Here is a 21578-nt window from a genome sequence, read left to right on the forward strand (position 1 = left end):
GAAATAATCATAAGAATAAAATATATAATAAATATTTCATATTACAATATTTACTTTTCCCTTTCTTCACGCTGCCTCTGCCTATCTCTTTCCCTGTTCAATTCTCGATTTCGTTCTCTTTCCCTTGCACGTTGCCTCTCTAATTCCCTTTCTCTTTCTCTTTCCTTCTGTTTTGAATGCTCCAAATTGACATCTATTAATAATTTTGGTTTATACTGTTCCTCCCTTTCTTTTTTTGCCTAAAAAGTATATATTTTTATAAATTACTCGATAAAATCGATATAAGCTAACTCTTTCAAATTCGGCATTTGGGTCTTCGTGTTCGCCTGCGAATATCCTATTTTTCAGTTCTTCTATTTCTTCCTTTTCCTTTAATCTGTCCCTGTTATCCATTTCAGCTTCCTTTAACCTATCGGCGACACGTTTTTGCAATTCACGGCCTCTACAATATCAAACAAATATTGAGTAACATTGTACTAGTAATGTATTTAATTTAATACTTATAATACTTGACGTCATCTCTTTCGTCGTCATAATCTTCTAGAAATTCTTTAAGTCTTTTGGCATCATGTTCTCTCTCTTCTTCTCTCAACCTGTCTTTTTCCCTCTCTTTTTCATACTCTTTGGCTTTTCTTCTTTCTCTCGTCTCCCACGCTCTAAAAATTGAGAATTTATTTTGCTTCTAAAAAGTATGTTTATCAACTTACCTTAGCCTTTCTTGATAGGCAGCTTCTTTTTCGCGTGCCCTCCTTTCGGCTTTTTTCTTGTCTTTAGCCTCTTCTTCCATCTCTTTTTCCTTCAAGAGATCCCTTGAACTTTTTTTATCATCACGTTCTCTATCCCTCTCCCTATCACGTTCTCGTTCCCTTTCTCTTTCACGTTCCCTCTCCCTTTCTCTTTCTTTTTCTCGTTCTCTCTCCCGTTCTCTATCTCTTTCGCGTTCTCTTTCCCGTTCACGTTCTCTATCCCTTTCTCGTTCCCTGCTCCTTTCGTGGGATCTTGAAAACATTTACAAATTTACATTTTTACTTAATTTTAAAGGGTTAGAGTATACCTCGATCTTGAATGCTTTCTGCGTTTCTCCTCTTTTTCTCGTTTCCTAACTGGGCTCGGTGAAAGTGAGCGTGATTTGTCTCTATCCCGTCCTTTTTCCTTTTGCTCTTCCTTTTTCTTACGGACTTCCTTCTCCTCCTCTTGTTTCTAAAAAGAAACTAGTGATAATGGTGGTATAAACGAAAGGTAAATTATATTGTATAGGAAAAGTCATACCCACGTCTTGCTAATTAGTAAATACATCTTTATAATTTCAAACAGTAAACGATGTACTGATAAATGCTGTAATTAAGTAAAAAAACCAAAATTAATGGTTTACTTTTTAGAATAAACCAAAATAAATAGGTATTCTAAATCATTCGAAAATATTATCATTCATATGGAAGCATACACCGTAAAAAAATTAAAAGTTCTTTTCATTATACTACAAATATTCTCAATTTATATACACATTTTTTTCTATCAAAAAATCCATAATAGTTTTTGACAAGGTGTTAGTTTTGGTTACATATTTACTTAAATTTATTCCAATATTTTACATCAAATTAAATTAGGTTGGATACAGAATGTTCAAATGTAAATTCAATTTGAATACTGAATTTCTATATTACTTGACACGTTGGAGCAAATGCCAATTTAGTTCAGTAGTTCAGTCTCTATAGACTAGGCGGTATCGGTTTTGGTTTGGGTGAATCGTATATCCACGGAGATTTTTGGATTTTTGGCTTTCAAATATCACTAGAAATGAAAATTTTTCTATGCGCATAAAAAAAACGTGGGCTTAACTTTTGGCGGCGCAATATGTTAAAAAAATTTGAAAAATGTCATATTTTTCTTCCTATTTAATTATGTATCTTTTCAAAACATGTCTAGTTACAAATCGAATGAATCATGATTATTATGGTAAAAATCTAAAAAATCGCAGAAATGGGGGTAAAAAACGATACTTTTTAGGGAATTTTTTTGGGGTATTTAAATTGGGTATAGGACCTTTATACTTGGCTCAAAAAAACTTCATGTTATGTAGAATTATCACACCAAATTTCATCAAAATCGGTTCGATAGATTTTACATAATAATTTTGCAATCCAGATTTTGAAAAAAAAAATTGCAAATTTCCAAAATTTTGCACATCAAAAACCAAGGCCCTTAGATACTTAAAAATTTAATCACATATAGAAGGGCTCTCAAGCTTTCAAACTTTTTTTGAAAAATCCGAATCCGTCAATTAGGAGAGCTCTGGCGCTTGTTTAAACATTGGTCGAATTTTTGTACTTATAAACAATTAGAACTTTGTGAATATTCAATCAAATCAAATTTTTTAAAGCAGGTTTTAAAAGTTCTTGGAAAGACGCTTCCTTAAAAAAAAACAGATCGATTGATCAATTAGTTACGTAGTTATAGCCGTCATTTACACTAAATGTACTGGGACATCCGGGCTAATTTTTCGAAAAATACCTTTGGTATTCCGAGTACTTACCAGGTCTAAGATTACAATACTTTTCTTCATTGGCAACCTACTTTAAAACGTGTTTAAAGTTATTTATGCAAGCGAGAAATTCAATAAAATCGTACGGGTGGTGGTGGTGGGGGAAGCAGAGAGCGCGGCCGCTTCGGCCTGCTCGAAATTGAATCGGCTATAACTACGTAACTAATTGATCAATCGATTTGTTTTTTTTTAAAGAAGCGTCTTTTCAAGAACTTTTAAAACCTGCTTTAAAAAATTTGATTTGATTGAATATTCACAAAGTTCTAATTGTTTATAAGTACAAAAATTCAACCAACGTTTAAACAAGCGCCAGAGCTCCTAATTGACGGATTCGAATTTTTCAAAAAAAGTTTGAAAGCTTGAGAATCCTATATGTGATTAAATTTTCAAGTATCTAAGGGTCTTGGTTTTTGCAGTGCAAAATTTTGAAAATTTGCAATTTTTTTTTCAAAATCTGAATTGCAAAATTATTATGCAAAATCTATCGAACCGATTTTCATGAAATTTGGTGTGATGATTCTACATAACATGAAGTTTTCTTGAGCCAAGTATGAAGGTCCTACACCCAATTTAAATACCCCAAAAAAATTCCCTAAAAAGTATCGTTTTTTACCCCCATTTCTGCGATTTTTTCGATTTTTACCATAATAATCATGATTCATTCGATTTGTAGCTAGACATGTGTTGTAAAAAATTTAATTGCAAACATTTCTTTCCTCTTCCATTTTCGCCTAAAATCAACTCTTGAAAAGATACACAATTAAATAGGAAGAAAAATATGACATTTTCAAATTTTTTTAACACATTGTGTCGCCAAAAGTTAAGCCCACGTTTTTTTTATGCACATAGAAAAATTTTCATTTCTAGTGATATTTGAAAGCCAAAAAGCCAAAATCTCCGTGGATATAGTACATCATGGCACATCTAACGAGTATGAATAATAAAGCAGATGTGCATTAAAATGTGGAACAAATTAATATTTCATATCTAACAAAAAAATGTGTGAAATCCACAGAAACCGGTAGAAGAGTGAAAAGAAACATACATGTAGAACAGCCAAATGGAATAAATTCAGAAATGATATCCTGAAATGTAAAAATTTCATCCCCTCGGAGTGGCACTTGCAACCCCTCAATTTTTAAATGGGAAGTAGAAGATTGTGATACCTCATTTCAAAGGCCTTCCCATTCTCTATTCAAAAATGTTATAGTTTTAAGATTTATTGCAACAATTATTGGTTTGCTTCACGACATTCGTTACAAAAAACAAAAATATTAAAAATTAAAAAGTTTTGTTCTTGCGGGCTAGCAAAAACAATTTCAGTGTTCTTTTTCAACATTACCAACTAAATGGAAGACATAAAAACTTATTAAAATTCTTCATAGCTGGCATTGCCCGTTTTATTGAAAACGCCGTAGGTACTTACTATTTACCAATGGGAATATAAAATAGTCTTCAACTCTCACAGGATTGTGAAAGTTGAAGACTTTTTTTTATATTCCCATTGGTAATAAGAACTCACACTTATCTCTGTCACGTTTACTTGCTATTTAATTAACAGCAATAAATAGTTGTGTTTTGCATATTGTTTGAGTTTTGCTAACTGCAATCCCTAAACATGGTTTATTTAACAAAAATGGAGAAAATAACAATTATACAAATAGTTGGTTACGGATTAGAACACGTTCACAGGTCGATGTTGCTGGCCTATTTCAAAAAATATTTCCTGATTTGCCGCCTATATCCCAAGGTACAATTAGCGAAAGTAAACAGCAGTTTTTGCAAAAATAAAATGCATCTCTATAAACTGATCAAAACTCAGGACGATTTTGACAGAACATATTTTTGCAAATAAATGATGCAAAGATTAGAGTTAGAAAATGTTTTGTTTTCTGATGAGTCTCTTAACTCTTTATCGTCAAAACTCGTCGCTACTGGGCTAATGAAAATTCTCGCTGGAAGAGAGAATTATATACGGAAAATCCTGAAAAGGTTAATTTTCAGGCAGGGATAATTGGTTCCTTTTTAAATGATGGCAATTTGAATGGAGATAATGATTTACTTCTGCTCCAAAGTAATGTTCTGCCAATTTTTTCAAACTTATACCTTGCTCAAGCAAACCCACAAGTTCCAGCTGATGTAATACGGTTTCAGCAGGATGGAACACCACTACATTACCGAATCAATGTTCGGCAATAGCTCGACTTAACTTTTCCAAATCAGTGGATAGGGAAGCGAGGATTGTTAGAATGGCCAGCACTTTCTCCTGATCTTACACCCCTAGATTTCTTTCTATGAGGATATGAGAAAAGTATGGTATACAAAACTAAGTCACATTATATAGCCGACTTGACAAGAAAAATATCGGTTGCGGTTAGGTCGGTCACACTTCAGGTGTTGGGAAACGTTAGACATTTTTTTTACAATTAGGATGCTGCCAAGACGATCAAGGATCTAATTTTGAACATCTCCTACATTGAAATTAAGTTTTTTTGTTAGTTTACTGTAGCGAATTTCATCAAGGCAGATGAATTTATTTTTTTACTGCTATTTTTTGCAATAAATATGAAAACCGTTGAATGGAGAATGAAAAGATACCCTACTTCCCATTTAAAAATTTGGGGGTTGCAATTGCCACTCGAAGGGGTTTGAATTTAGGGGCGAAATTTTTACGTTGCAAGGTGTCATTTCAGAATCCAAAATCGACATGTCCCGGGATTTTTTATAAATATACACAATAAGTGAGATACTGAATTTGTTCCATTTGGCTGTTCCACACTGTATATAAATGGAATACTAACTGGGGTTTCTAACAGAGAAAATACGTTATAATGAACAAATCTTGAAGCTATTCAGAAGTAAATGCACTGCTAAACACGGAAATTTGTTATCACCGGTAATACAGAATTTACGGAATTTTCAAAGGCAGATTATGTTGAAAAATACTAGGACTGGGGATTAATTTTGAAGGATTTACAATAGATGATGTAACATATTATGCTACATCGCATCGGACTCTTCTTTAGTATGTTCATGTCAAAGCTCACTTATTAGGTTTTTTTTTATAATGCAAACAACATATCTTTTCTCAGTTCTGAAGATGTTGAATTATAAGACAAAAAACACCATCTGTGGGAAGTTCTACTTTTCCTGTTTAATTCAAGAAAAGTGCTGCTGAAAGTCATCGAGTGCTGTTGTAAACTTACGGTGAACATAGTCCCTTGATAAAAACGTGTGAGTATTGGTTTCAATGTTTTAGAAGTGGTGATTTCGATGCAGTTCATGTCAAACACAAAATCAACGTGCTGAGTTGAATGTTGATTGCACAAGAGTTTCCAAACGTTTAATTGTATTTGGTATGAATCAAAAGCAAGGAAAATGAGTGCCATATGAATTGAACCCGAGAGATGTTGAACGGTGATTTTTCACGTGTGAACAATTGCCTCAACGACAAAAAGAAAGGGCTTTCTGCATCATCAAGTCACTGGCAATGAAAAATGGATACGTTATACTAATTCTAAGTATAGAAAACCATGAGGTTTGCCTGATCATGCATGAACATCGATGGCAAGGCCAATATATCATCAAAAAAACTTTAAAATGGGATATAATTTTTTTGAACAGGACGTCTGTCGGGTCCACTAGTAAATATATAAATATTGAATTCATTCTGTAGAATAATGAAAAAACAATTTAATATGCAAAATTCTATTTTCTATGAAAGTAAGAGTCATCCTAAATCTAGTAGGACACTGATTTCTCCGAACATGTATGACACATGTACATCTCCCACAACTATGTTCTTTGCTCAATGAATATTAAATGATCATGTCTTTAGAAAAATGATTATTCATGTTCTTGTCTATTTAAAAATAATAAATAGTTTATAAATAGAACAAATCAAAACCTATGGAATAGAATAGAATAAAAAATTTAGGCACATCGTCTACAATCCAATCTAAATAGACCCATTTCCATTTAAACATTCCACGAAACAAATAAAATTGAGTAAAGTTAGAAGCAGCATCAACTCAACAATTCAATCTAAACAAACTCATTAACAAAGGTTTCCTCGCCTCAAAAATATTTATATGTTTCTTCTATATAATCAGTAAAGTGAGAACAAATCAAAACTTTTGAAATAAGTAAAACTCAGTATATAACGTAGATTAAAAAGACAATATATACACATGCTTAATCTAAATTAACTCGTTAACAAAGGCTCTCTTGCTCCTTTAAAAATATTCATATATTATTTTAATATAAATATCTAGGAAAATAAGAACAAACCAAAACTTATGAAACAAGTAAAATTTAGTATATGTTAGATTAATTAAAGAAGCAAAATCTACATAAATAATCAACCACTCAACCTTAATAAACCCATTAACAAAGGAGATTTCTTGTCAGGTCTTTTATATAATCATTTTTCAAAAAACTCCTATCGATCCTGTCTATGATCCTTGTCATCCCTGCGATGGCAAATATAACTAATTAAAAGACACAGATTGTTATTGAATGAAATTGTTAAAATTAATATTTCATAGAGCAAAGTAAAATTTGATTTGTGACATGAGTTTATTTTAGTAAAAAAATATATATATATATATATATATCTGTATGATAAAGTTATTATTAATTATGCTGTGGAATTTGCGAATTCTTTTAATGAATTAATATTTTCGAATGAAAACAATTTGTAAGACAAGTATATTTCTACATGAACATTTGCAACTTACACTCAAAACTGATGCAGTAAATTCCTAGTGAAGTAGACAGATCCAACTTGCGATTCTCCACAATATCGATGATAATAAAAATTATACCACAGATTGTAACTTACAAATACAATCCGCGGCGAAAAACTAATATATCTAATATACCATACAATCATTAAGAATAATATAATATATAATATAATAAAGACATAAATTGCAATATGTGCAATACATAAACCATTAATTTTCTATTGCAACATCATATAAAGATCTTCTACTCTCGTAACTTCTGTTTTAAATAATAACATTTCCACATAGCAAAACAGTTTTTTATTTATTTGAAATTCTTTTTTTAGATCTAATAAAATGGCAATCCATAATTGTACTATTCACCTGGTTGATATGCATTAAATAATTTAAATAACACAATTATTAAATATTCTAAAAAATTGAATTGAAATATAGATCATTATAAAAGAAAAAATAAATGAAATATGAAAAACTGTTAGTGATAGAATACAACTTTTTAATTTTTATAAGATACCTTTATTTCCATTGCAAATTATGTTTTTATAGACAAAAAATATATAGTAATATTTTCAATTCACATACTTGAACTAATGAATATATTGAGGAGTTTCCTTATTTTTATAAACTTTTTATTGAATTTACAGAATTGCCAGCATATATGAAATGATTTATATTACTTTAAATTCAGGTGAAATGACATGTTGAGTAAGAAATAATATTGCAAAGAATTTGTAAAAAAAATATACATAAATCATTTTATCTATTCAATGAATGCTCCAAGTTATTAAAATATTGATTTGCATAGAACTTCGAAGAAAAAGACTATTTTCTTAGGTATATAATGTGCATGCAATGGTAGGAACAAATTGCATAAAATCCTTAAAGTGCATGTAAAATAGTCGGTCAAGTACAATTCTAATTTTTCATTTTATTTTAAACTTTATGTTAAAAAAATCATGTTCTTTCAAATTGTACTATCCAAAACGGAGGTTTAATTAAAAAATAATAACATTTAGATGATACCAAATTTGGAACAGTAACATCATGATGAAAATATATAGGGTGTTCTGGAAATGAATGGAAAAACTGAAATGGAATCCTTTTTCAATTGTATAGAGCAAGGGTCGGCAACTGGCGGACCGCGGTCCAGGTCCGGACCGCGGAAGGTAAAATACTGGACCGCCAAAAATTTTTTGAAAGTATAAATTACTCAAATAAATTATTTAAAAAATGTTTTTTTTACGTTTGAGTGCCAGCCTTATCATTTTTTCTAGTATTTTACAATTGTGTGAGTGTTTGAGTTCTTAGTGGTTAGTAAGCAGATTAAATTTGAGTTCAAATGAAAATTTGTAAGAAATATGAATTTTTTTTTGGACCTTGCCGACCCCTGGTATAGAAGGTGTTTCATATAAAATTTACATCTCAGCCCTGCCAAAAAAGTTACAGTACCTTTTACATGAAGTTAGAAATATTTTTTTCGACACTTCCCAAAAACAGAAAAATGAATTTTCTCAGGCAGCATTTAATGTAACACTACTATATCAATACATTTTCCATTTGTATTATTTTTCTTTATAACTATTCTCTTTTTTTTCATTATTTTTATTTCTGCTTTTAGAAAAATTGGACCAAATATTTCCCAACTGTTCCAATTACTTTATTTATGTGCACTTTTTTAAAGTTTGATGTTAGTTTTTCAGTAAAAAGTACTCCTTAAATATAAAAAAGAAAAAGAAAAAGACGAAGTGTATAGCTTAGATCAACCCTTTGTTCAGTACTGAAACAAAAAATAATAAAAAAAACTAGATATGGAAATTATAGCGTTTCGTTAGTACAATGATGTCAAAATTCATTATTTTAACTACAGTCGTTTTTGAGAAATGTTGCCCACCTAAAAGGGACTACAACACTTAAGAAGATTAAGCAGATTAAAAAAAAAATTATATGAACTTCTCCCCTCCCATAAAACTGAAGGTGGATTCCACCACTTCTTAATTTTTTCCAATCAAATTTGGAACACCTCGTATATTTAAAAATTAATGTACATTACCAATTTGTCACAACCTTTACTGTGCATAGTACACTCTACTAAAAATTATTACATTTATTCAATACAATTTGAATATATTTTTAATAAAAAAATAAAAATATATTTTTAATAAAAAATGGGGAAAACTTGTTATTTACGGAACTGTATTTTAAATATGTTTTGAAGATATGGAAAGTTTAAACAAATGAATTTTCTGTATGAAATAAAACAAATTTGTAACAGAAAATTTACAATTTTTCAATTGAATGTCCTACTCATTTGCTACTTCTTCAATTTCAATGCAACGTAGTATATTTTCTTTAATTCTGAAATTCTTTAATAAAAAAAAAACAATTGGAAATCACAATAGGCTTGACGACAGATTTTGAGAAACTGTTCTATGATGTTCGGAAGTATTTACTAGTTCCAAAAAATATCTTATTTCTGTAGAACGCAAACTCACGCAAAAACGGTCGTCGGTGTCATGGCCTTTACATGACGTCACATCTATGTTTGTCAACAGTAAACATAAGCTGCTAATATTTTGTATTGCAAGATTCATTAGTTAAATAAAAATACAAAGTTACCATAATAGTATATGCATTTTTTTTACCCTCAAATTGTACTTTGGTATAATAATGGCTACACATTATCTTTCCATGAAGAGATAAAGCATTAAGAAAATCTGATACATATCTGTATGATAAAGTTATTATTAATTATGCTGTGGAATTTGCGAATTCTTTTAATGAATTAATATTTTCGAATGAAAACAATTTGTAAGACAAGTATATTTCTACATGAACATTTGCAACTTACACTCAAAACTGATGCAGTAAATTCCTAGTGAAGTAGACAGATCCAACTTGCGATTCTCCACAATATCGATGATAATAAAAATTATACCACAGATTGTAACTTACAAATACAATCCGCGGCGAAAAACTAATATATCTAATATACCATACAATCATTAAGAATAATATAATATATAATATAATAAAGACATAAATTGCAATATGTGCAATACATAAACCATTAATTTTCTATTGCAACATCATATAAAGATCTTCTACTCTCGTAACTTCTGTTTTAAATAATAACATTTCCACATAGCAAAACAGTTTTTTATTTATTTGAAATTCTTTTTTTAGATCTAATAAAATGGCAATCCATAATTGTACTATTCACCTGGTTGATATGCATTAAATAATTTAAATAACACAATTATTAAATATTCTAAAAAATTGAATTGAAATATAGATCATTATAAAAGAAAAAATAAATGAAATATGAAAAACTGTTAGTGATAGAATACAACTTTTTAATTTTTATAAGATACCTTTATTTCCATTGCAAATTATGTTTTTATAGACAAAAAATATATAGTAATATTTTCAATTCACATACTTGAACTAATGAATATATTGAGGAGTTTCCTTATTTTTATAAACTTTTTATTGAATTTACAGAATTGCCAGCATATATGAAATGATTTATATTACTTTAAATTCAGGTGAAATGACATGTTGAGTAAGAAATAATATTGCAAAGAATTTGTAAAAAAAATATACATAAATCATTTTATCTATTCAATGAATGCTCCAAGTTATTAAAATATTGATTTGCATAGAACTTCGAAGAAAAAGACTATTTTCTTAGGTATATAATGTGCATGCAATGGTAGGAACAAATTGCATAAAATCCTTAAAGTGCATGTAAAATAGTCGGTCAAGTACAATTCTAATTTTTCATTTTATTTTAAACTTTATGTTAAAAAAATCATGTTCTTTCAAATTGTACTATCCAAAACGGAGGTTTAATTAAAAAATAATAACATTTAGATGATACCAAATTTGGAACAGTAACATCATGATGAAAATATATAGGGTGTTCTGGAAATGAATGGAAAAACTGAAATGGAATCCTTTTTCAATTGTATAGAGCAAGGGTCGGCAACTGGCGGACCGCGGTCCAGGTCCGGACCGCGGAAGGTAAAATACTGGACCGCCAAAAATTTTTTGAAAGTATAAATTACTCAAATAAATTATTTAAAAAATGTTTTTTTTACGTTTGAGTGCCAGCCTTATCATTTTTTCTAGTATTTTACAATTGTGTGAGTGTTTGAGTTCTTAGTGGTTAGTAAGCAGATTAAATTTGAGTTCAAATGAAAATTTGTAAGAAATATGAATTTTTTTTTGGACCTTGCCGACCCCTGGTATAGAAGGTGTTTCATATAAAATTTACATCTCAGCCCTGCCAAAAAAGTTACAGTACCTTTTACATGAAGTTAGAAATATTTTTTTCGACACTTCCCAAAAACAGAAAAATGAATTTTCTCAGGCAGCATTTAATGTAACACTACTATATCAATACATTTTCCATTTGTATTATTTTTCTTTATAACTATTCTCTTTTTTTTCATTATTTTTATTTCTGCTTTTAGAAAAATTGGACCAAATATTTCCCAACTGTTCCAATTACTTTATTTATGTGCACTTTTTTAAAGTTTGATGTTAGTTTTTCAGTAAAAAGTACTCCTTAAATATAAAAAAGAAAAAGAAAAAGACGAAGTGTATAGCTTAGATCAACCCTTTGTTCAGTACTGAAACAAAAAATAATAAAAAAAACTAGATATGGAAATTATAGCGTTTCGTTAGTACAATGATGTCAAAATTCATTATTTTAACTACAGTCGTTTTTGAGAAATGTTGCCCACCTAAAAGGGACTACAACACTTAAGAAGATTAAGCAGATTAAAAAAAAAATTATATGAACTTCTCCCCTCCCATAAAACTGAAGGTGGATTCCACCACTTCTTAATTTTTTCCAATCAAATTTGGAACACCTCGTATATTTAAAAATTAATGTACATTACCAATTTGTCACAACCTTTACTGTGCATAGTACACTCTACTAAAAATTATTACATTTATTCAATACAATTTGAATATATTTTTAATAAAAAAATAAAAATATATTTTTAATAAAAAATGGGGAAAACTTGTTATTTACGGAACTGTATTTTAAATATGTTTTGAAGATATGGAAAGTTTAAACAAATGAATTTTCTGTATGAAATAAAACAAATTTGTAACAGAAAATTTACAATTTTTCAATTGAATGTCCTACTCATTTGCTACTTCTTCAATTTCAATGCAACGTAGTATATTTTCTTTAATTCTGAAATTCTTTAATAAAAAAAAAACAATTGGAAATCACAATAGGCTTGACGACAGATTTTGAGAAACTGTTCTATGATGTTCGGAAGTATTTACTAGTTCCAAAAAATATCTTATTTCTGTAGAACGCAAACTCACGCAAAAACGGTCGTCGGTGTCATGGCCTTTACATGACGTCACATCTATGTTTGTCAACAGTAAACATAAGCTGCTAATATTTTGTATTGCAAGATTCATTAGTTAAATAAAAATACAAAGTTACCATAATAGTATATGCATTTTTTTTACCCTCAAATTGTACTTTGGTATAATAATGGCTACACATTATCTTTCCATGAAGAGATAAAGCATTAAGAAAATCTGATACATAGTTGTAATCAAATGTAACATTAATTATTTCTACTATTTTATTTGTACTGTAGTTGCAATCAGCTACACCCAAATAGCCCTTTTGAAGCCCTGTTAAATACATTTGTAGTTGCCATCTGCACATAAAATTTCTGGGACGCTTTTCTTTTTCCACATAATTTTTAAAAGTCTTCATATTCGTGATACATTTAATTTCAATAATACTGTTTTCACAGATTCCATCAGGCGATCCTGCTATCGTGGGATAGTTTTTGCAAACCATTATATCACATTTTAAAAAAATTTTCCCCAAACTGGCACTTACAGTTATCCTCACTTCATCCTCCAACATTCTATTACGCTTCATGGCCGATGCGTCTGAGATTTTTCCTCCCATTATTAACATGATCAGAGTTGCACCAGTGGTTTCGCACCAACTAAATTTAAACGTTCGTGAGGCCGTCACTCTGCCATATCATAACTCATGCCAAAACAGCTTTGATGTTGGCCTGGTCTCTTCAACTTTCATGTCATCTTCATCAGTCAATACGAGTTTTTTCAAAAATGTGTCACATGACTGTTCTTTGTATTTCAGCACCAATTTATGCATGGATAAACTTTTGATCACATAGTCATTTTGATATTTTATTGACTAGCAGTTGTTGAGCTTTATTTTCTTTCCTTTCTTTTAGAAATTTTTGAAGTACCTTATGTTTCCTGGTTATAGTTTTGGTAACACAAAACTAAGCAACTGATAGTTGGGAAACAAAATATTTAAACGAATTTAAATACTGCGGATATTGTCGAAGTACAAATGACACAAAATTACATTTACATAGATGTGACGTAATTTGCTCAGATTGGTGTTCAACCTATCATGGCGGTTTGCTGTAATTTGTAGTTTTATTTTAAAAAATCAAAAATATTATCAATCTCACTCATAATATAAAAATAAATACATTTTTTTATAATCCATTAATCATTTTCATTAGATAAATACATAATTTTAGTGATTCTTGGTTACTGTCATCATGCCTATTACAAAATAATTATGGAAATAATTCTTTTTATATGGATTACAATATGAGGTCTGGCTAATGACTTCTATTGGATTATAATAATATAAGCATGACACAATGCGATCATTTATTAAAAACTAGTGAATTTCGCCTTTAAGGATGTATAATTTTTCATGCCCATTTTAATCACTATCCATATATTATACAGAGCCTTCATAAATGTTTACATGCCATGTGACCACCGAGTTTAGGCAACCCAACAATGCACGACCGGTACCGGTAACAAAAACTCTCTAAATCTTGGTGTCACCCAGTGGTGGCTCGTTGGGGTGGGCAGGACCCTGATAATTTCAGAAAAATAAAAGAAAAATCTGTATACATATACCAAAGTAATTTGACCTAATTCTTATAAAATTAAATCTAAACTGCATTACCTCCTTACTACTCCCGCTACCATATTTTAAAATTATAATTTAATCATGATCTCAGCAGCAACCAACATTACATTTGGGCTGGCCCGTAGCCGCTGAACTAAACGACGCCATCCCTTGCCTGCTTATACGTACCTATGACTAGAGAGTAATCGGAAACGTAAGTGGTTTACCAATTCAGAATATTTGCGCCATGCCAGGCAAGCTCGAATATGTCGAGTGCTGTATCGGTTAAGGCCAGCTAAGGCTTTTCGCCAGCGATTGGAATTACACATATGTATATTTATTTGCTGTAATTTTGTTCTTTAAATGAATTTTTAAACATTAGAACAATTTTTCCCTGGAAAGGTATGCCAGAAAACAACATTTTAATAAATGAAATAACAAACCGTTTTATAATAGTGTAAATCGAGTTAAAAAATAAATATCTACAGTGCTATGTTGAATATTCTGTGATAATACTTACTAACTTAATAATGATAATTATAATTATTAAGTTTTTTTAACTCGTTGCTGTTAAACTGAATTAAGAATGATTGCGGAGAAATTTTCAATGTTTTAATAGATTCGAGTTTGTAAATATGGAAGTGATGTAAATTTTTAGGACTTTTAAATCCAATATTTATTTTTTCTTCAAATAATAAAGAAACTGTTAGATATAAAAAAAATGTTTGTTTCATTTAATACATTTTTTTGATTTGAATCAGCTTTTTAATAAATTATAATATCAAGTATATATAAATTGCCTTACGTACCGGGCAAGCCCTTCGGCTTCACTCGTATATTCCTCAAGTACTTACGTATCATATTACGATTTGTCATTGTTGTTTGTTTATGTTTAACCTATAATAATTGTAGTGGTGGTTTAGGCAAGTTTTTATTGTTTAATAGTTTGGAGTAAAACAAAATGGCAAGTGAAATTCGCAAATTGGTGAGTAGCAATGTTAATGTATTGTTAATTTTTTTATTAGATAGAATTTAGTACGTTGACTTTCGATGAAAATTATTTATTTCAAAATTAAAACTTTCGCCTGATATGAAAAATGTTAAAAATAAAAACAATTGCGGAAGTAGGTAACGGATCATTTAGTAAAAATTGGTACAATAAATATGAGTGGTTAACAGGCAGTGAAACCAAAACCGAATGATATTGCTAGAATTGCTTACTGTGTAATGAAAAAAGTAAAACACCGTGGAACTATCTAGGATATTCAGATCTGAAACATATTAATGAATCCTTAAAAAAAAAGGAGCGATCGAATTAGCATACATATTCATCATTAAAATTTAAATTATTAGGAAAAAAACATTCACTTTTCTTGATTTCGCATTCCGTGAGCACATTTTAAAATATAATAAAGTCGTGGACGAAAATAGACATTGTAAAGCACTTTATTGATATGATTATTTATTTAGCTACACAAGAACAAGATTTAATGACCATAATTAATCAGATAATTCCATTAATCAAGGCAATTTTCGTGAGCTTGCAAACTTACTTTCAAGGTACGATAATAAATTTAAAGTGTTTTTAGAAAAAAAGTCTAGTTTTTAGCAGCCTTTCAAAAACTATTCAAAATGATTTAATAGAAAGCATCAATAGAATAGCATCCGAAGTGAAAATTTCAAAAATAAGAAATGCTCTATATTTCGCGGCCAAGTACCCAAATGAAACAACGGATGTTAAATGCTTATCTCAGTTATTAGTAGTTTTTAGATATGTTCATTGTGGTAAAGTAGTTGAAAGATTTATGGGATTTTTTCATGTAAGCAAGGGGAAAAAAGCTGCGGATCATTTGTTAACAGAAAATTTAAAAAATTTTGATATAGAAAATAAATTAGTAGGCCAGTAGAGTGCAATTATTCCTATATGATATTAGGTTACATGAGAAAAAATATTTTGCCCACCCATCTCAAAAAACCACGAGCCGCCAATGGTGTCACCAATATTAATTATTATGAACAATGACAAACCGTTATGTTTACGCTTTGTTCAGCATGCCACATAAAAAAATGTAATTTTAAAATATTTAGCAAATGTGTTTTTTATTGTTTATTAGCTACATATTTTAAGTAGTGAAAAAACTGCAATTTATTTGATTACGTAACTGATTGTATACATTTCAGTAATAATTAATACTAATTTATTAATCTCAGTAATAATCAGTTACTATTTTTTTTTTCAAGGTTTTCATATCAATAGCAGCAAAATGTAATGTATAATTTGTTTTTAATATAGCAGGCAAGTAGGTATAATTGCATGATAATAAAAGAATGAGCACATATTTCCAAAATTTAAAAAAAGGTAAAAATTGCTTCATTCACATGCCCTACAACAATAAAGGGTGATCTATAATATCATAAGCGCTATGAAATTTAAGGGCATCTCACCTAGGGCATACTGATGAGGACCAATAAGTGTGAAATCAATCATGAATGTCTGGTGGCTGAACTGGCAAACGATTCTAGCTATTTACCTAAATAATGCAGGTATAGTTCAATGTTGACCGTAGTAGATACTCTACGGAGTAGTGTTTCTTGCAATATTACTTTAAAATATTTTAAATCTCCAAAAAAATTCTTTTCCATATCTTCAAAAATAAGAGGAGCAAACTCATGTAACATTATTCGTGAATTTTGAAAAACAAATATGTGAATTGTAAATAGTAAAAATCAATTGGAGGTAACTTTTTCACATTACTCACCAGCGGCGCCATGGGCCGAACCTAGGTGGGACTGCGCCGTTTCCATTTTCCTGTTTGGTTTCAAGCACCATATGAGCGCAACCTTATTTCTAATACCCACAAAGATAATAAAGAAAAAACCCCCCCGCCCTAACATAAAAGTCCTTTTTTACTTTTTTTTTTTTAACTAAGACAACAAAAATGTCAACTAATCATTGATTAAACTTTAGTACTGACCTTTAATTTGAAATTACGAATGTTGCAAATATTGTTTAATCGACAATTTGTTGTATTGGTTAATTAAATATTTTGGCAAATTTTGACAGTTGCATAAAATAAATATTGTACTTACTTTCATGATTTCTCGAAATTTCCCAATTTCTCTAGTAATTAAATCCCTCTTCTCTTCTTCTACTTCAGCTTCTTCAAGAACTTTATTCCATTTTTCAATAACCTCCTCTAAAATTAAGAAATGTAATTTAGACAAACAAAAAAAATTTAAAATTATTTCACCTTCTTTCTTTAGTTCAAAATTATTCATTTCATCTTGGTACTCTAATATTATTTGTTTTATTCTTTCTAAGGCAACTGAATCAAGTGCTTGAGTTTCTTCATCAAGTTCTTCTTCTTCAGGTTCATCCTGAAGTGGAGATGTAGAACCTTTTTGTTTCCTCCGCCTTTCAGCTTTAAAAAAAATAGCACTAACAAATTTTTAAACCGTTAAAATTTTTTAACGTGAAATGCAAACTTACATTTTGGGACGATCATATATAATTCTCATATTTTATTTTTGTCTTTCAACCTGTGAAATTCATATATAAATAGCACTGGTAACTGTTATTGAAATCTGAGACAACCTATATAAATTTCATATTTAAATATTTGGCTTTTAAAATACCAAGAACACTTTTAGGATAAAAACTCGTGAAAAATAATATTTACCCTGTACTGTCATTGTATCCATCACATTCTTTTTCAAATTTATTATATGAAAATTTATATACAGGATGATTCACAAACCCTGATCAAAAATAAAACCTTGTATCTTTTTAACAAAGCGTCCTAGATAAAAACTTTATACGGTAGACCCTTTAAAATTCACGGGAAAAATACGAGGTTTCATTTTTGGTCGCCATTTGTGAATCACCCTGTATATACTAATATCAGATGATAGGATGAACCACGTAGTGAATCTGAATGGAAATAACTTATCAAATAAAATTGAAACTGACAACGTAAATTCATAAATTTAGGTTAAAAAGGCCTATATAGTAAAGTATATATAGCCTATATAGTATAGTAAAGTAAGAAAAATCTTTAAACCAAAAACATTTTTTTTTTTTAATATAAATAAAGGAACTTGGGTATTATCAATTAAACTCACTGAATAATAAATTATCAATGGACAATGAGCAGTAAGAAAGTTTAGTGAGTTTAAAATGCCAAAATTAAAAATGAGTTAAAAAACATTATCAAAAATTATTTCACTTAAAAAAATTTGTCCATGACCTTATACATGACTTTACCATGTATATATGAAATAATCATTAAAAATGATTAGAAATTGACACGTTCAAGCATTTTTTTACTGAAACAAAATTACCTGATACGTTCTCAAATTTCGAAAAAAGTTTCAATTTGAATATGGCATTAACCAAAAAACATAATGAATATACAGTGTGTTCACAGATGGAAAAGGAAAACTTTAGTTTTCATTTCATAAAAAGGTTATTTTTGTTAAAAAGTTCTGCTTCTGTTCAAATATAATTTTAAGTGGGCCAAAGTATATAGGGTGTTCCCTATTAAGAAATTATTATAAATATAGTAGTTGATTTTATCCTGAGAATTCAATAATAGTTAAGAAACACATAGTCATTTCCAATATTTGATATGTACAGGGTGACCACAGATTGTCTTAACTATTGATGTCAATGGCAAAAAAATTTTGTAGGGAAAAATGACATTTTGGGGAACAGTAAGGCCGCTTGTAAACGACGTTTTTTTAGCCGTTTGTAAGCCCGGTGAATCCACCGTAGATATGGTCGATCTGGGGACATTGACATATAACAAAAAACTACCTTCATACAATATATCAAAACATTTAATTAGGGTAACTTATTGAACTAAAATTTAAGTTCCTATCATAATTGTTGTGCTGTGTAGATAAAATGAGAGATCAGAAAAATCTTTATTAGAATTTCTTTAGAATTAAAATTTATATTAATACTTTAAATTTAGTAGCTATCGGTATTAATTTTATAATTATTTATCAAATAAAAAAATATTAAACTCAATGATCTTCAAATTTAGTACATATGTCTATGGACATAAATTTTAATGGTGAATAAATTTTCTCAATAAATTTCTTTTAGGAATTTACCTGCTCAGAAAATAAGTTTTATGTTCTTGACAAATATTTCAACATAAAAATGATGATTAAGCCAATTTATGGACATCTTAAAATTACTGTTTTTTATGTGTCTCTTAACTGACATAGGGTATTACTGAGTTCTAAAGATGAAATTAACTACTATTCATTGCCTTTTAGAGGACACACCGTATAGGTTGGCCCACTTAAAACAATATTTTTCTATATTTGAACAAAAACATAACTTTTAAGTAAGAGGTACATTTTTACATTGAGAAATATAAAAATGTTACTCCCCCAACTCTATCCATTGACTACAACTGCCATAAAAAAGTTAAATAGCTTAGTATACCGTCTCCCATGTTTTTTTATGAAAAAAATATTAAATAATTCTGAAATAGCGCAATTTAGGAATATAGACATGCTGTATACCTGCCCATATTTTAGAAAATGTAAAAGATTAATACAAATAAATTTAACCAACAAAATTTAAAACTTTATAGTATAAACTCACTTAAAAATGTAAATATGTATGTTACATAAAAATCTAAATCATACCTTTATACTCATCTAAAACTGTTTTAGTTTTGGCATCAACTTTTGCCACAAGTCGTTTATCTCCTACCATAAGATCATGAAGAATCCTTACTGCCCTTAGACCTGCATCTGGCCCAGCTAGTTCGCAAAATCCAAATGCTTTCACTTTTTTCCAACTGATGACATGACCACAGGCTGCTAATATTTGTCTTATCATAGCATCTGGAGCTCTTTCAGTTATATTACCTATATAAAATGATAAGTCAATAAAGCAGTAAAAGTAGACCAAATTTCGACAAAACAAAGAAAAATGAGAAGTGGTTTACAAAAATGCACTAAGCTGCTTGATTACCACCTACATCTTTACTTGTCTTATAATTTAGAGGTATAAAATGAGTGGTGATGGGACTACTCGAATGAAAATTATCAATTATATCGATTATGAAAATCTCTCGAGATATTTCGAGTGATCATATAAATTCATTAGAATATTCTTAGACGAATGACAGTGGCCACAACATTACTAACGTCAATCGTCACTCGTCATCACCGAATAACGCAAACGCGCTGCTCGAGCGAAAGCGCAGGTGTTTCGATTATTCCAATGCTCTAACGAGATACAAAACCTCGAGAATCTCGAGATAAGACGACCGAGAGGATGGATGAGACAATCGATTATCACTGCATAAAAGATATGCAGTAATTTTATGAGTGGCATCACGCGGTTTTGAAGGGCGGTTTAGAAAGAAGCTTTATTTAGCAAATATAGAAATTCATATGAATGAAAATAATACAAACTTTATGTTTTCTATATATTAATTTTTTTTTCAAAAACCCAAACAATGGACCTCTTTAGGCGGCCACTATTCATTTTAAACACATGCTGATGAACCACTTAACTGACAACGAAGAAATGCCGCAATACGCGAAAGTAATTCATTTCGTTTTTTTCGCATATAATTTGGGATAGGTCGGAAATTTTCGAAGTGGACTATCAATTATATATCATTCGAATGATCATTCAATTATAAAATTAATTCGAACGGTAACCTCTCGATTATTAAATTCATTCGATTATTCCCATCACTAAAAATGAGTTAATTTTCATAAACCGCTTATAAAACATACCAACAAATACAGTAACAGCAGGTCCCTGTATCTGCTTTTGTTGTTCTCTATTAGGATTCAGCTTAGGGTAAGCTCTAATCTGAGGAGCACTGGTTACCTGGATTGGAACCATCTATCAACAAAATGAGGTTTGATAAAAATCTGCACTACATAAATAATACTGGACTTACATGTTGCAATGGCATAACAGCTGGTATTAAAGGAGGTGCTGGTCCTCCCATGGACATATATGGCATAGGAAGCCCTTGCATTATGGGGGGCCGTCCGGGGTAAGACATATTACTGGATATTAACCACTATTAAACTGTCACTTTGAAAATTATCAAATGGTTTGAAAGTGACGAAGTAACCGAACCTCACTATCACCGATCAATAACAATTTAGAATAAACAACATCACGAATAAAATTCAATACGATTTCATATTGATCATTAAATTATAAAACTAATTAATAAAAACTATCATCACCCAAATGAAAAAGTAATACATTACATTTTCGGAACATTACGCTATCATGATCATGTCACAAAACAGGGAACGTAAGAAAGAAGACAGCAACGGA

The 21578-nt window shown here is 29.8% G+C and overlaps 1 protein-coding gene across 1 annotated transcript in view; it reads right to left on the reverse strand.

Moving 5' to 3' along the window:
• The window catches only part of LOC108915304 (RNA-binding protein 25), a 31993-nt gene extending 10462 nt beyond the window's left edge, over nt 1-21531 (reverse strand). Inside the window, exons 1-10 of the mRNA XM_018721294.1 lie at nt 21187-21531; nt 21017-21128; nt 19910-20134; nt 17497-17667; nt 17336-17442; nt 1055-1200; nt 708-998; nt 501-656; nt 292-442; nt 55-239 (exon numbers count right to left, since the gene is read on the reverse strand). Of these exons, the coding sequence (XP_018576810.1) occupies nt 55-239; nt 292-442; nt 501-656; nt 708-998; nt 1055-1200; nt 17336-17442; nt 17497-17667; nt 19910-20134; nt 21017-21128; nt 21187-21294 (1652 nt within the window). The 5' untranslated portion in view covers nt 21295-21531. The remainder of the gene's footprint in view (nt 1-54; nt 240-291; nt 443-500; nt 657-707; nt 999-1054; nt 1201-17335; nt 17443-17496; nt 17668-19909; nt 20135-21016; nt 21129-21186) is intronic.
• Nucleotides 21532-21578: the final 47 nt, after the last annotated feature.

This window comes from Anoplophora glabripennis, unplaced genomic scaffold (assembly GCF_000390285.2).
Source record: "Anoplophora glabripennis isolate ALB-LARVAE unplaced genomic scaffold, Agla_2.0 scaffold1086, whole genome shotgun sequence".
Lineage (NCBI taxonomy): Eukaryota > Metazoa > Arthropoda > Insecta > Coleoptera > Cerambycidae > Anoplophora > Anoplophora glabripennis.